Here is a 17,020-nt window from a genome sequence, read left to right on the forward strand (position 1 = left end):
TTAAAACCCCTTTATCTTGCTGACCTTATGTATCTGATAAGAGTGGAACTGAAAGTGGGCTGCCAGTAGTCCAGGATGAGAAATGAGTCATCAAACAAACCCTGCCAGAGGGCACCTCTTCAACTTCAACTCTCACCGTTGAGCAATTTGGTGGAGGAGGGTGGCACCATCAAACACTCCTATCTCCAGTTCCTCTTAGCTAGAGACCAGTGTCATTTCTTTGGGTGTCTTCCTTCCCACCCCTCTTTTGGTGCCCCTTCTCTTGCCAGAGTGGGGAGTCCTTCAGCAGAGAGAACTTGGAAAGTGACCTACAGGGTGGGAACAATGGTTTGATATAATTGTATGGGAGAGAGCATCAATTTGTGGCTACCAAAAAGAAAGAAAGAAAAAAAAGCCTGTATCAGTAGGTTCTGAGTTCCACTATAGAGAAGGGTGTGTCACCCCTTGCTAATGGCTATGTACCTGCCACCTCACTTGCCCCATCCTCCACTCAAGTCCAGTCTGAGAGGATATAGCCGTCTAATAAACCCAGGGATATGGGCTGTGGTTACTGATAAAAGCTTAGGGTGTCTGCTTTCTTCCTTGCTACTTTATGGCTTCCAGAAACCATGAAAGATGAGGGTGTGGTAGCAAGGGAAAAGCACAGATGGACTTGGTTTCCAATCCTAGCTCTCATTTACCCCAAAATGACCTTAACCAAGTGATTCAGCTTCTGAGACACAACATCATTTCCTTTGTCACCCAGGCCAGCTTGGGGCCTGCTGTCACCTCAAGGTCTTATAAATTGCTGTAGTTAGTGAAAAATTCCCTATTTGAAGATTTACAGCTTTCCTTTGAGCAGCCTCCTTGCTCACTGCAGCAGAAACCTTTGCTAGTCCTGGATTTGAATCTTGGTTGGAATGACTTGACCTGAGCCTGGTTTTCTCCTTTGCAACTTGGGATTAGGGTGCCTAACTGGGTTGTTGAAGATCAGTGAGATGTTTATAAAGAAAGAGCACATTGCTTACTTCAGTTTCTCTCCTGTTAAAGACATCCACTGTTGGGCCATCAGTCTACTAAATCTCCCTATCACCTGCCTCTGTCTTTTTTTTTTTTTTTTTTTTTTTTTAGCATAACCATCCAAATGGGAATAAGTCTGAACTCTGTGCTAGGGATAAGAGAAATGAAGATAAGGTCCTGGATTTTATTTTTCAAAAAGATCATAATAGAAGAATTTTAGCTGGGCACTGTGGCCGTAATCCCAGTCTCTTGGGAAACTGAGACAGGAGGCTTGCAAGTTCATGGCCAGTTTCAGCTACTTAGCAAGGTCCTAATCAACTTAGAGAGGCCCTGTTTTGTTTTGTTTTGTTTTTTTTTTAAAAAAAAGGCTGGCGAGTGTGTGGCTCAGTTCCCTGTTAAACAAACCTTTGATGATCCCTTGCCCCCTTACATTAGAACAGTTGTGACCATGTTTAAGAGGAATTGGAGAGATCTAGAAAGGGAGGTAACTGAATACAATCTTCATTCTTCAGAATTTTTAGAGATAGGACACTAAAAATCTTCAAACTGAATATTTTGACAATATAAAAAATCAAATCTTTCTGCATGGGTGAAAGTAGCATGCATCAAATTAAAAGATAAACCTCCAACTAGGAAAAATAATTGCAAATATATAATCATCAAAGCTGTTTTCTTTACTATACAAAGAGTTTTTTTTTTAAGAGTCTAAAGATAATCATGACTATCTTAAAAAAACAAAAACAAGTCATGAATAGATAATTCACAGAAAAAGAAACTCCATTCAACCTTTCAAAATGTTAACTTTATACCAATGAAAGAAACCAAGTTTAAAGAAATCAGATATCACTTTGACTTAGCAGATTGGCAAAGATTAATTGCTGCATAACATGGGACACTGTGTGCCCATGCCACAAGGGCAACACGCCAGCTGAGCTAGAATTCACAAGGTCTGTCTGCTGTCTCTGTGGTCCAGCACTGAACCATGGGGGACTGTCATGCATGGTGGGGATATGGGCACTAGAAGAAGGGTCTGTCTACTGTCCTGAAGAGACCACCTTAGAATTTCTGGAGTCATTGTGCTGGCTCAGATTCCGGACTCAGAAGTCGTCCTTGGCTGTCATAGTTGGGGTCATGGTGTTTGTCGAGGGGTCACAGGGGAATAGAAATGTGGAAGGATGAGGAAAGATGTCTGCTCTAGATGAGCCTGTTTGTGAGGAAAGCAAGGGATGACATTTCCTTCTTAGAATTTTCGACAGAACTTTATTACTTGTGGTTTCCCTTTAGCCCACCAGAAAATACGGCAAAACCACATTCCTGATGGAGCTGTGCCTCTGCAGTGAATCCAGCTGGGCTGGCCTTGGATGATAACCAACCAGGGCCAGCCCTGGCTGCCTCGTCCCCCGTGGTCACTGATTCAGCGGATCGTGTGTGCCCTGGGCCTCAGAGTGCTGATGAGGCAGTTCATCTTTGATTTTCCTTTTCATCCCTCATGACAACCACCACATAGCGTTTCCTAGAATCTGGCTGAGGTCCCACTACCAGGGGAGGCTCAGAACCGGAGTGTCTGGAAAAGTCGCCCATGGCCATGAAGGGGGCAGAGCCACCCCAGACGGGTGGTTGCTTTAGTGAGTTGGCAGCTGTAGTGTGTGATGAGGCTGCCTCCAGATGCCAGCAGGGAATGGAAAATTAGTCCTCAGGAGGAATGCTGAAGTCACTGGAGCTGCTTCCAGTGACTTGGACAGTTGTCTGTAGTCTCCCCTGCCATCGTGGGCCTGGGAGACTCTTCAGCATACATGCGGGGCAGTGTTTTCTGAGAGCCTGGATAGAACATACCTGTGATCTAGTGAGCATTCCTTAAGTTCTTGGCACAGTGCTGGGGGCATAACGTCTTATTTTTTCCCTTCACAATAATCCCATGAAGTATGCTGTTCCCATTTTAGAGATGAGGCAGCTGAGGCTCAGAGGCTCAGGAACCAGTCTTGGATGAAAAGCGATTGCACCAGGATTCTCATGTAGGTAACCTGGGCAGAAGAGCCTGTCTACCAGTGTCATACCTCCTGACAGCAGGTTGTGTACAGGTGAATCCTGAGGAATCTCTAGTGCATCTTGTCTGTTCCCAGTGTCCCTTTTGCACTCGGGGACTGTGGTGGTGTTGTCAGGGAGTTGGCAGGATTTAGCTTTTCTCAGGGCCAAAGAGCTGAAGGTGCTCAGGGGACCTGGGCACAGAATGAGCCCTTCATTTCAACTAGCAAGAACAGTACCTGACCCTCCTCCATTGTACCTTATTTCAGTGGCTGGCTTCCACTGGGGAAGAGGCTAAGTGTTGACAAACATGTCAATTAGTGAATTTCCCAGGAAATTACCCTGTATCCTTCCAGAAGCCGTGCTGTGTGGTAGGGCAGCAGAAGACTCTGGGAGCCATTATGGGTTGAGGAGGCCGGGTGCACGTGAGCCCTCCTCCTCTCCCAGCCCTGGCTCTGGGCTCTGCGCCTCTTCAGCATTTTCATTCTGTGCCATACAATGGGCCACTTCCCTGTGGCCGGCTGTATTATTATCCAGAATCTGGATGTTTCCTGTCTGCACTGCTTGTTTCCTGGCGGGAAGGAACTCTGCCTTTCTGGTGCACGTGAAGATTTGACCGATTTGTGTCTGTGGGAAGTTTTAGAGACCTACTGTCCCCTTTCTGACTCCTTCACAGCTCTGGGGGTTGAGTGGAGCAGCTGGGTGGCCTAACTCATGTCTTTCTCACTCTGGGGTCAGCATCCTCTCACACTCTAATAAGCCCGAGATCCTCTGGGGGCACCTGGTTGGCTTACTTGCTAGGCCACTGAGTTCATAGACAGTTGTTCCATTCTCCTCCATCATGTGACTCTTTGATTCTGTAGTAAGAGATCTCCATCATAGCATGCAAACATTTAGGCAGTTTTGTATGGTGGTCACAATTTGGCACAGGTCCAGGGTTCAGACTTGCTGGATCTTCTGAGGAGATAGAAACAAAACTGAGGCCTGGATGCCTGGCACAGGGTTTACTGGGGTCCATATGCTCGGTGAGGACTTGCAGAAATCCCTTAGGAGAGTCAGTCTTGAGGGGTTGAGCACCCTATTGTTGGATGTGAAAATGCCTCATTGTTGATGTGAACTATAAAAGGAAATTATAAAAGTGCTTAACATTAAGGAGATCAAATCTAACTGTGTGTAGAGAAGAAGTAAAATCCCTTGGCCATGCAGTCACCTGTAGATGGCCAGTGTCCATGAAGGGACTCGGGGTTTGAAGTCTTGATTGGTCTCTGTGAGGCAGTTTCACTTTGTCTTCCCCAAACTGACAGTGTCCCCTTCTTTGTGTTTAGAACACGGAGAGTTCCTGGCTCTGGATCTTGGAGGGACCAACTTCCGTGTGCTCCGTGTGAGAGTAACGGACAATGGGCTCCAGAAGGTTGAGATGGAGAACCAGATCTACGCCATCCCTGAGGACATCATGCGGGGCAGTGGCACTCAGGTATGGCCTCTCTCAGGGTCTACGAATGTCTTCCTTGAGATGTCCTTTCTGCACCTTCTCCCACTGCTCTCAGATTGGAGACACTGTCATGAATGGATACTAGCACAGCTGTAGGGATCCCTGGCTCTTCCTGCCACATTTTATATGCAGCGGGTGCTCAAAAATAAAAGGAATGCCTGGAGGAGAAATGGAGTAGAATGCTCTTCCGGCATTGTCACATCTTTGGCCTAAGGCTTGGGAGAGGTGACAGCCCTCAGAATTTTATGCCCTGTTCTTCTACCAAACCAGGCCACTCCTGGGAAAGGAATTCCTGATGACGAGCAGAGCAAGTGAGGAAGGTATTTTTTAGATCCTTTTTTTGACTTTGGAAGTGGCCTTGAGGGTAAACCTCTTTTCCTTGCTTGAAGGCTGGGGTTGGAGAAGGAGCCTGGGTCCCTGGGATTGTGGGCATTTTATCTCTGTGGAGGGTGTCCCATGGCTCCAGCGTAAAGTCAGGGAGACACAGAGGGGTGAGTCTCTTCCGCTGGCTCCCCCTGTGCCTGTGCCATGCTGTTGCGTTGAGGAGGTTGGGCTTCCATGTTCAGACAATCTGGCTGAGGGATTCTGGGCAAGTAATGATGGCACTTGGTAGAGCATCCGTTTATTCATCTGAAGAGAGAGGGATGAGAGTATGGAAACTGTGGTGGGGATGAGAGGAGAGGAGGATGCATATTAAGTATTTCACACAACCTGGCCCATAAACTGGCACTCTTAGCTATTTTTCTGTCCTTCCAATTGCTTCTTTGTACTCTGCTGTGGCCATTGTGGGGGATGTGATCATCTTTTCTTCCCATTGCCTCCCTCACCCATTCTGAGCCTCATCCCTCAGCTTACAGATATTTGAGAATCAAGTAAATAAGACAAAACCAAAAATAGCACCTGAAGTTTGGCTGTGCTTGCAGTTCGCTGAAGATGTGTTAGGCGGATTTTTATGTCATCTGACACATCTTGGTAGCCTATTGCTAACCCTTCAACACCATGAGGGGCACAAGGACCTCATAGTTCTTGTAGAGGTTCCCCCCCCCCCTGGGCCTGGCAAGGGTGTGGGACTCCAGCAGACAAAGTGGAGTATCTCTGCCAATCCAGAAAGAGAATTCATTTCAAACATTTATGATCTGGGTGAAATTTTCCTTGACAAGCTCACCTAGAAATCTCTTAAACCATCTAGTTTCTGTTTTTCATGTATATACATAGGCAAAATGTTTTAGTCCAAATTAATAAACAAAAACCAAAGAGTATGAGACCTACATGGAAATGAAGAACTGTTGGGTTGTTAGGAAGGTTTGGAATCAATGAAAAAAAAAAACTATATAAAAATGGAATAGAGATAAAACTAGGAGAAAATATGGGTGTTGATTTTTTTCCTAAGCAAGAGAATTGATATATAATATCTAAAATGATAGAAAGTATATATAATATCTAAAATGATAGAAAGTATTTGGAAAATAGACAGAAAGGAAATCTAAGGGGTTATTTTAGTGTTATAAATTAATGGTGCTATTTTTTTCCTATACCTCCTACCCCTTTTGGGGTGTTATGTATGAGTATTTTAAGTAAAGGAAAATAAATGGATTTTTAAAATGCAAATTTAGTTAAAACCAAGGCCAATTTACCAAACTCCGAACTTGCAGAGGTTTCTTGAGGAACTCTGAACCTGTGCAGAGTGGGTCCCTGTGTAAGATTCTAGAAGCAATTCTGCTCTTCTATTGGGGAAGTTGATAAGAGAGAAAATATGAGATGTATTAAACAAATTCCCAGTACCTTCTTCCTGATACACTAGTCAAAATGATCTTTAGTGCAAACAGTTTTATCTTCCCAAAAAGGAAGTTGTGTCTTCTGCCACATCACTTCCATTTCAAAGCAGTAGGTCATAAACCTAAATAGCAGCCACTTACAATATTTAAGGTGTATCTTGTGGGAAGGGGAGTGAGTGGATCCTTAGACCAATAAAGAAAAGGAAAACTTTCAAACTCCACACAGTGATGCCCTTTGAGCCTTTTTATAGCAGGAAGGTGTTAGCTCTTTCTCTCCGCATCTTATCTGTAGGTTCCTCAACTGACAGAAAAAAGGTTAGGCTTCCAGTTCAAGGAAGCGGATGGTCTCCTCTTCCCCACTTTAAAAGACGGTGGGAGGCTGAGACAGGAGGATTGTGAGCTCAAAGTCAGCCTCAGCAACTCAGTAGGACCCTGTCTCTAAATAAAATACAAAATTGAGCTGGGAATGTGGCCCAGTGATCCAGTGCCCCTGAGTTCAATCCCCAGTACCAAAAAACCAAAAACAAACAAACAAAAAACTTTTTTGAACCCAGCACTGGCCAAGGGAACTTTTTGCAGGACCTGTATGATTCTGTAGCTGTCAGCCTCTTGAGGCATCGAGCACTTGGGAAGTGGGGCTACTGTGATTGGAGAGCTGAATTCTTATTTTTATTATTTTCTAATGAATTGAAATAGCCCCAGATGGCCAGTGGTTACTTTCTGGGCAGGGCAGTATTTAAAGCATCTTTACTGCCTTTCCTCCTCTGCCTTCCCAGCTAGGGAGGGAGCCATGGTCAGGGCTGGTGAGGGGAAGGTGACTTTCTACTTCTCCTTTTAAAGACTCTTCATCTCTAAAGATGGCTTTGTTTCTTTAAACAGCTGCTGCACCTTCCTTTTTGGGGGAATAAAACTGTTTGTACTAAAGATCATTGACTAGTGTGTCAGGAAGAAGGTGCCGGGAATTTGTTTAATACATCCCATATTTTCTTTCTTATCAACTTCCCCAATAGAAGAGCAGAACTGCCTGGGGATAGATATCTCTAGAAACCCTATTTGCATATTAAAACACTGGACCTCTGTTAGAGGAAGTTGGCACTTGTGCACTGGTGCTCTCCTTTGGTGAGAGACCCCAGTCCTAGCTTAGCACTTGTCCTTGAATGTTTTGGTTTAGAGGTAGATGGTACAGTATCAGCTGTGGTTGACTTCTTGGGGATCAGAGTGAGGGACAGAATCCACCTAGGGAGCCCAGTTAGAACTACTGGCCCCTCCCAGGTTGGGCTGGCTCTGCCTTCCAGCTGCCTCCTGCTGACCATATCCCAAGCATGGGGAGCCAATCGGGACTGTGAATCTTCCCTCAACCTTTCAGCTTCTAAGTAAATGCAAATAATTTTCTGTGGTTTAAACCACAGCATCAGGATGAGGGCTTACTAGTAGATTGCTGGGCCTCTCTGAGTTTCTGCTATGGTAGGTCTTGGGAGGAGGGCGACTGGATTTTGCATTTTTAACAGGTTTCCAGGTGATGGTGGTGGTGGTGCTGCTGGCCCAGGACTATTCTTTGAAAATCTTTAGTAGAATCTTTACTTGTTTCTGGAAAGGAAAAGATAGTTGTTCTTTTCCACTTCCCCCCTCCCCCACTTAGCTTTTCATTTTTGCCACCGGGTTAACCTTGCACTTGGAATGTGTTCAGACTCTTTGGCGGCTCCTTATATTTTGTTCCCCAAACCTCTGGCCTCATCCTCTCAGCATCTGGAGGGTCACCAACTTCTCTTTGAGGGTGCTGAGTGGCCAAGAAGGAAGTCAGGGGGCTTCCTTGGGGCTGATTGAAAACCTGGCTCATTGTGAATGCATCTTCTCCAGGGCTGAGGAGCTGTGGGTTCTGCTCAGCATGATCACAGTTGTGAGAGTGCCCATCCACAAAACCCTATTCTTTGTTGCTCTTCAGAGAGAACTGAGTCTTCCGTTTTTGAAAGAAGAAAACAAAGATAACTTCTTTGGATTGCCCCCAGGCGATTAGTTTTCTAGAATAGCGGAAAAAATAGAAAAAAGTTACTCATTTTTGCTAAGTTGGTTCATAGAATGCCAACACAGAATGTTCCACCACTCCCCCAGTCACAAGAAATAGGGATGCTGAAGTACTACGTGGTGGTGAGGTGAACTTTCCTTTCTGGTAAGATAATTGGCTAGGCATCTGTGTCCGGGGGTCTCTGCCAGGGCCACCAAAGGATGGTCCTATTTGTAGGGTGTGCGTGGACTTTCTGATAACTTTGGCCATGATTTCCCCCTTCCTCTCAGGGTTATTTTGACAGATGTTTGACAGATGGTCTAAGTGGAGGACAGCTTTTAATGAGTACTAACAAGTATTAAGCCCTTATATGAACTGACTCATTTAATCATTTGGTGAACTGTTTGTGAGCAGGTCCAGTTACCATTCCCATTTCTTCGATGAAAAGCAAATGAAGGCTCAGAGTAGGAAGAGAATCTGGTGCAAATTCAACTAATTCCTTTGTGAGCCCAAAGTCTTAATTTCTGTGCCATTCTGCCTGCTCATCTTCCTGTATCATGTCTCCTTAGCTGTTTGACCACATTGCTGAATGCCTGGCCAACTTCATGGATAAGCTCCAAATCAAAGACAAGAAGCTCCCATTGGGCTTTACCTTCTCATTCCCCTGCCACCAGACTAAGCTAGATGAGGTAAGATGGGTTCTTCAGAAGACTTGCTGCATTGCTTCGCTCCTGGGGCTGGGAGGACTGGGAAGAACTCCCTGGTGGCCATCTGCTGCTGTGGTATCGGCAGTAGCACCGCTGGATTTTATAGCTAAGGATTCAGTATTGAGAGTTCTGGCCTCCGGGTGACTGTGCGTGTGTTGGAGGTGTTGGGGGGTGAAAAAGTATCAGGGAGGTGGGTGCTCTTTGTTACTCTCCCTTTCACACATATTGCATAGTGTCCCAATCCCACCCAGGGTGACAGGAATGAGAAGCTAGGAACTCTTTTGATCCTGAGTGTTTTGATGAAGGGTCTTGGAAGAAGGATACCTGGGGAGTTAATGATTCAAGGATATACATATCTTATTTTGGCAAGTCTATAGCCTGCTCCTTCTATTTCTTAGGAGTGGTGAATCATGAAGGAATCACTCATTTGATCTCCTTTCCAGAACCTGGGAGGAGCCTGAGTTTCTTTTTCCTCTGCTAGTTAGGAGACAGTCTACAAATTCAATCATGACTGTAGCTGGGCATCAGAGAGCTCTATTAATGATGCTTGGCAAAGTGTGGCCTGTGTTTTAATTGTAGAAAAATCAATATTCATTCCTTGGTTGTTTTGTAGAGCTTCCTGGTCTCATGGACCAAGGGCTTCAAGTCCAGTGGTGTGGAAGGCAGAGACGTGGTGGCTCTGATCCGGAAGGCCATCCAGCGGAGAGGGGTGAGTGTGGAGTGGTGGGACCTCGGGTGTGCAGGCCCTTTGGGATTCACTCTGAAGTCTGTCCTCAAACTCAGCCTGAGAAGCTTTTGTAGAGCTTAAGGGGAGGTTTTCTTCTTCTCTGCTATTACCCAGTAATTTGATATATGATTAGATGCCTTTGGGGTTTTGAGATTATCATGGTGGAAAGTAATCTTAGCCTCGGTGCAAGAAAAACCCTTCAGTCCTGAAGAAGACTTCATTCATATCATTTTAAGTAAGGAAGTTGGCATGATGGTGACATGACGGTAGAATGGGGCAGAGAGTGGACAAGATATAGTTCTGTCTTAGGAGTGGGAGGGAGAGAGAGAAAAAGAAAGGGAGGGAGAGAGGGAGAGAGAAGGAAGAAGAGGGGAGGTGAGAGGGAGAAGAAAGAGAAGTAGAAGAAGCATACAAGATTGACTTTCCTTAGTGCAGTAATGGCTACAAAGTAGACCACAGAGCTGGTGTCAGGAAAATGGTTCTCCACAATGAGAACAAGCAGGGTGGGAGTGAGTTGCCCGATGTTCACTTGGGTGTGGATCTAGCTCTCCAGCTCGAACCTTCCTTGGCTCTGAGTTGGGTCAGTAAGCCCGTTGCACTTGAGCTGTGCATCTTGCTGCTCTTTTTCCATCTTCACATCCTGTATCCATCCCTTCTGTGATGGTGAAGGTCAGAACCCTCCATTTCATCCCTACAGGACTTTGATATTGACATTGTGGCTGTGGTGAATGACACGGTTGGGACCATGATGACTTGTGGTTATGATGACCAGAACTGTGAGATTGGTCTCATTGTGGGTGAGTGAGCTCTGGGTGTGAGAGCCGGATGTGCATTTGGGGGTGTGGGCTGAAAAGAAGGGAGCGATCTGTAGACTGGGTTATATTTGAAGATAACGATGTAGTTGCTTTGGAGGGCCAAGCCAAGGCTTGTGGAGCTGGGGTAGTAAGAGTTCTGGACCATATATTGGGTGAGCCCAGAAGTCTGCAGGGAGGGATCTTAATACGGAGCAGCCTTGGACAGTAGCGTGAGAGGAAGATGGGGGCAGGGGAGGGACGTGTAGGGAGGTGCTTGAGCAGTCCCTTGCTTTGGTCAGGCACTGGCAGCAATGCCTGCTACATGGAGGAAATGCGCCACATCGACATGGTGGAGGGCGACGAGGGGCGGATGTGTATCAACATGGAGTGGGGGGCCTTTGGGGACGATGGCGCACTCAATGACATCCGCACGGAATTTGACCGAGAGATCGACATGGGCTCGCTGAATCCTGGGAAGCAACTGTGAGTGGGCCTTTGGGTGGCGGGGTTGGGGTGTGTGTTGGGAACTGAGGTTGGGGCTGCTCAGGGACAGGGGATTTGTTTTCAGGTCATCTCTATAGTCTTACTTTGTCCCCCAAAGTTTGGCAAGGCACCCACTGATTATGGGAACATTTAGGAATATAAATTGCTGAGAGGGCTCTAAAACCAGTGCAGGTGATAAACCCGGTCATCCTTCAGCACATTCACTTTGGAAGGTCATATTCTAGTTTTTGAAAGCCCCTTAGTAGCTCCCACCCACTACTCCCCCCTAAAGGACCAAGTTATGTCAGATGGCTGCTTACTGCCAACCCACAGAGTCCCAGGGCCTCCTGCCTCAGCTGTAGACTGACTAAAGCCTATGGAAAAGCTGGCTTCTCAGAAGCCTTTTTGGGCTCCACCCTGGGTCTGTGGCCCAACCATGATCTCGAAGTAGGTCTGATAAAAGGCCCCAGCATTTTGTGACCTGAATGCTCTATACTCCAGCCAGGCCAGACTTGGTTTTATGTTACTTTCGACTCTTACACAACCTTATTTCATTCTCACATTTGCCAAATGTCTCTGAAGATGTTGACAGGCTTGCTGCAAGCACTAAACATAGTTACAAAACAGTTTGAGCAATGCAGCATCTCTCTGGTCTTCTTGGTGCTGGGACTGTTTTGGGAAGTCTTTTTGCACAGATCTCTACTTAGAAAGGAAAACTAGCCCTATAAACCAGGTCAGTGGTGGGGAGTCCTTTCTTCCTCAAAGCATGGTTTCATTAAGCCATAAGCTTTTTTTACGTGTTGGAATGTGAGTCCATTTACCTGAACTTAAGAACATACCGGTTGTGTCTGCCATGGGTGACCAGAGGTTTATGAGCTGAGAAGTCACTCACTCAATGCCTGCCTCCATTAATGAGACACACCCATGTCATTCCAAAGAGCCCTGTACCCTTTGAAGTATCAAAAGACAAAATTGCCAGCCAGGTCTTGACAGCATATTCCTGGTTTATCCATAAAAAAATAGATTAGGAAGTCATCTTTCAGATTGTCAGCTGAGGTAGCCCCAAAATCATGAGCGATGACATCACACTGTAGAGACCCGCTTGCCCTGGGGGTGTTTCCCTCAGCTCCCATACAGCTAGCTTCACGGGTGAAGATGTGGAATCCTCACTGTTGAAGCCAAGTTAATCCCAAGGCAGGTGCCCATGTGGGTGGCTTTGACATTTTCAATGTGCCTTGTGCTCGGAACAAATGCTGCCACCTGTCCCTTAGCTCCAATGCTTCCTGACTTGGCCTGAGTTGTCTCTCTGTAGGTCATGTCCAGATCCCCTCCACACCCCTGCTCTGGGCCTCCTTGTCACTGAAGCCAGTCCTAGACAGTACCAGTAGCCCTGGGAGCCTCCTCCCTCTAAGACCCAGAGGCTTTCTGAGAGACCAATGGGTCTTCTTTGCCCAAAAGAGATTGCATTTCCTCTGCCACATAGTCGTCCCCGGAAAGACTTCTAAAGAAAACAGTGTCACCTAGTGCTGCAAAATTAAATTACCAAACTGCCTCAGGTTGGGAGCTGATCTCTGCCTTTCTAAAACGTGTTTCTTCTCCTATCACCAGCCTGCTCAGAAACTTCCATTGTGTTTACCCCCAGACTCTTTGAGATCTGTTCCAACCTGGTCTTGTAATCTTGCCTCACTATCTTCCTGCCCCAACTTGTCCCCCCTACCCCACCGTTTTCTCAGGAATCCACAAATGGCCTGTAAGAGGCTTGTGCCCTATATTTAATCAGGTGGAAATTTTTTTTCCTCTTGAAAAAAAATACTGGGACTCTACAAGAGATTTTATTGCAATGAAGATTTTTTTTTTTTTTTTTTGGAGAGAAGAAATTTTAAAAAACATTCTCCTACCCAAAATTAAATGACCTAAAATTCAGTCTGTTCCAGAATGTTCTATACTCCCTAGTTGTTTCATCTGGCTATTGAAAGTCCTGTTCTTTCCCATTGTTCAAGACCCACCAGCCTGAGGGTCAGTCCCAACCCCACAGTTCCTGCAGCCCCCCAGCTGTCACGTCGACACACACCTGAATAAGTTAATCCTTAATCATGCTGACCTCTAAAGCATGCTGAATCTCACATATTTGTGTCTTGCCTCCCTAGGAAAGTTGTGCATTCATGGACGGTGGGGGGATATTATTGTTTTGGTCTGTATTTCCCTGCAGGTTTGAGAAGATGATCAGTGGGATGTACATGGGGGAGCTGGTAAGGCTCATCCTGGTGAAGATGGCCAAGGAAGAGCTGCTGTTCCAGGGGAAGATCAGCCCAGAACTGCTTACCACAGGCAGCTTCGAAACCAAAGATGTCTCAGATATTGAAGAGTAAGTTTCTGGTCTCCATGCCACTCTGCTCACCAAGTGTCTGGTTATGGGGAGAGGCATTTGGGGAACATGGATGGGGCATTGGCTTTTGACTCTTTGAGCAGGAGGTCCACATGATTGTCTTTTTGGGGGGGAGGGGTACTGGGGATTGAACTCAGGGGTGCTTAACCACTGAGCCACATCCCTAGCCCTTTTTAAAATATTTTGTTTAGAGATAAGGTCTCGCTGAGTTGCTTAGAGCCTCACTAAGTTGCTCAGGCTGGCTTTGAACTCATGATCCTCCTGCCTCAGGCTCTCAAGCTGCTGGGATTATAGGCATGTGCCATGTCACCTGGCCACAAGAGGGTCTTGAAGGTGGCCCATGGTGGGCCTGTGAATTCACTCTACTTACTTGTCTGTGCTCCTGTGGATTTTGAGGGTGATGCTACCAAAGTGACTCAGGGTGCTGGGAACAGTTGGCCTGCGCATGCAGGGACTTGGGCTGTTGCACTGGGTTAAATCCTGGAGGCATTAAAGAGTGCACCTTAACACTTGTTTGCTTCTGTCTACTTGTTCTTCTCCTGAATTTCTGACATTTCTTTTCTTATCAGCAGTTCTCAAAAGGGACTACCCTGAGCCCTACTTCAAAACAGAAAAATAGGTGCTTGGATGCCCACAGATATATTCACCCACTCATAGTCCAGCTGGGGGGATGGGAGTGAGGATGGCCCATGGTATCCTGATAGCCGGGGCTAGTTTTTCCATTCTTGCTATTTCCTCGTGTGAATAGAGGGGGTCCTATTAGTTGAGGAACCAGGTATACCGAGAGAGGAGGTGACTTTAGTGCCAAAAGGAGCAGTGAAAGCATTCCAAGGACTTTGTTCCGAGTGGAACCTTTAAACAGTGGCTAAAGTTGCTACACCCCAAGGGGAGGGTAGTACTCAATCCAGTGAGGCATTTGGTTCCCCTGAGAAGGGCACTTATGGTGTCAAATCACCTACCCTTTCCCACCATCTTCAGGCACAGGCAAACTCTGGCTCCTTTAGAGAGAACAGATGGGCACCACAGCTGGATTCACATGTTTAGAGGTGACTGTCTATAGAGGCAGAGATTCTGTCTGTCTACCCTAAGACAAGCAAACGGCAAACGCAAAGAGTGCAGAAGATCAATGAACCAGGTCTTATCTTTATATTAGTGCACAGAAAAGAAATACTGGTTTTTCTTACTGGGGGAAAAATGAGCCAGGGTAGCACTGTGTGTGAGTATGTGTGAGAGTGTGTGTGTGTGTGTGTGTGTGTGTATGTGATGTCTGGGAAAGATACTTCAGGGTGGCAATGTTGCATTGTATTCCCTCCTTGTTGTCCCCCCCTCCTCCCCCCCCACCAGCCCTGCTCACAAACAGGTAGCAAGGTCATAAGAGATTCTATCCTCACTGATAGATGGGGTTTGCTGGAGCTGATGGGCTTCCTTGCCAGCCCATACCCTCCTCCTGTTGGCCACAGTGGGTCAGACAGGTGCCCACACACTATCTTTCTCTTTCCCAGCGATAAGGATGGCATCCGGAAGGCCTACCAGGTGCTGGTGCGGCTGGGTCTGAATCCATTGCAGGAGGACTGTGTGGCCACTCACCGGATCTGCCAGATTGTGTCCACACGCTCAGCCAACCTGTGTGCAGCCACCCTGGCTGCTGTGTTGCGGCGGATCAAGGAGAACAAGGGCGAGGATCGGCTGCGCTCCACCATTGGGGTTGATGGCTCCGTCTACAAGAAACACCCTCAGTGAGTCAGCGTCTTGGGCCCAGGAGTGAAGGAGGTCCCAGAGTACCTGGGACCGGGTGACTCCATAGGGCAGCTCTGTTTTGCATCCCAAGGTGTTGGGGGTCTTTGTAGAATTATAGTTCCCAACGGGGCAAGTGGATACCGGGGGATGTCATTCCTGGTGTGGGTGGAGGTGATTTCTGAAGGCTGCTGATGACCTGGCTGCTGGGTGCTCTTCTTGGCCACCCTCTTCTTTATAAGACAGAGTTTCATTCTTTACTCTTTATGATTCTTGATGGTTCTTATATGTGCTATGTATTCTGCCGGGGACCACCTCAGCACTGGGGGTTACCAGCCTCTGATTTGGGTATTGAATTGATGCCACGCTGCATGTTTTGATCCCTTGGGTTATATATATCCAGACATTCAAGTTTCAGTTGGGACCTGGAAGATGCGTCTTGTTGCACTCACTTAGTTTCTCCTAACATGAGTGCCAGGGCAATATGGCATCATTAACTGAGCTGGTCACTGTGGAAGGTCTCAGCCCTGAGGTTCCCTAATCTCCTAGCTCAGTGCCTCCCAAACTTTAGTTAATGTGCACATGAATCACATGGGGATCTTAAGAGGCAGATTCTGGCTCAGAAGGTCTGAGGTGAGTCTGAGATCCTGCATGTCACAGCCTCCAGTGAGGCAGTTGGCTCACGGACCACACTTGGAGTAGCAGAGCGATACCTCAAAGCAGTCATCACCTGGAGAGTTTCTTGCCGAACATAACATGTTATCTGTAGCTGTTCAGACACCTTGAGATGGTTGGCAGAAATTGGCAAAAGAGAGGCGAGAGTGCAGAAGAAGTGACATCTTCAAATAAAATGAGTTACGGGACATGAAAAATGGGTAATGTTAGAGCCACCTGATTCTATTAGACTGCAGAGGCTGATTGCAATCTCCTGGGCAGAGGAGATTTCTTGTGACTGCACGTAGGGAACAGTGTTTTGCTAGAAGTGTCCTTTCCTTTCAGTGGGGGATAAACTCCGCCAGGGCGATCATCTGAGTTTTTATACAGTGATTCCTAACATGGGAAAGAGTGGAGGGAGAAGGCTGAGGGCAGCCTCTGCTCCTGCAGGCCCAGCTTTTGGGCTGAGGCAGTGAGCCACTGTGCAACCATTTATACCACCGACCTTAACTGCGGACACCTGTCTCTTATCTCACCTGGGCGGCTATAGTTTTGCCAAGCGTCTTCACAAGGCTGTACGTCGGCTGGTACCTGACTGCGACATTCGCTTCCTCCGCTCTGAGGATGGCAGCGGCAAAGGGGCAGCCATGGTGACCGCAGTGGCTTACCGACTGGCTGATCAACACAGAGCCCGCCAGAATACCCTAGAGCCTCTAAAACTGAGCCATGAGCAGCTGCTGGAGGTCAAGAGGAGGATGAAGCTTGAAATGGAGCGAGGTCTGAGCAAGGAGACGCACTCCATCGCCCCTGTGAAGATGCTGCCCACCTACGTGTGTGCTACCCCTGATGGCACAGGTATGCAGCAGAGATGCTCACCTGGAAGGCCTTTGTCTTGGCATCGATGCTTGGGGAGCTCCGTTAGCATTAGCCTTGGACATTTGAACCGCCACCTGTTTTTGAAGCTATATTACTATAATACTAGAGTCAACCAGACATACCTCAGCTAAAACCAAAACAGTACTTACTGGTGCCTACTATGTATCAACATACTTAATGCCTATTAATTCCTTTAATATTTGTTAGCTATTAAAGATTAGTAGTTACTTTTGTGTATTAACAAACAGCTGTGTGTGGCAAAAAACGGAGGCCTGAGAAGTTAAGAAACTTGCCCAAGTTCACACTACTAGCAAGTGTCAGAGCTGGGATTCAAATCCAGGAATTCAGGTACCAGAGCCACTGCTCACA

General features: G+C 46.8%; 1 protein-coding gene across 3 annotated transcripts in view; it reads left to right on the top strand.

Annotated features, from left to right (window-relative positions):
• Hk2 (hexokinase 2) overlaps nucleotides 1-17,020 on the top strand; it is a 59,549-nt gene that overhangs the window by 30,550 nt on the left and 11,979 nt on the right. For all 3 annotated transcript variants that reach the window (XM_026397459.2, XM_026397461.2, XM_026397460.2), the window contains 8 exons: nucleotides 4,347-4,495; nucleotides 8,860-8,979; nucleotides 9,611-9,706; nucleotides 10,422-10,521; nucleotides 10,818-11,001; nucleotides 13,211-13,366; nucleotides 14,890-15,123; nucleotides 16,326-16,630. In XM_026397459.2, the coding sequence (XP_026253244.1) occupies nucleotides 4,347-4,495; nucleotides 8,860-8,979; nucleotides 9,611-9,706; nucleotides 10,422-10,521; nucleotides 10,818-11,001; nucleotides 13,211-13,366; nucleotides 14,890-15,123; nucleotides 16,326-16,630 (1,344 nt within the window). The remainder of the gene's footprint in view (nucleotides 1-4,346; nucleotides 4,496-8,859; nucleotides 8,980-9,610; nucleotides 9,707-10,421; nucleotides 10,522-10,817; nucleotides 11,002-13,210; nucleotides 13,367-14,889; nucleotides 15,124-16,325; nucleotides 16,631-17,020) is intronic.

The sequence above is a fragment of the Urocitellus parryii genome, chromosome 12, assembly GCF_045843805.1.
Source record: "Urocitellus parryii isolate mUroPar1 chromosome 12, mUroPar1.hap1, whole genome shotgun sequence".
Lineage (NCBI taxonomy): Eukaryota > Metazoa > Chordata > Mammalia > Rodentia > Sciuridae > Urocitellus > Urocitellus parryii.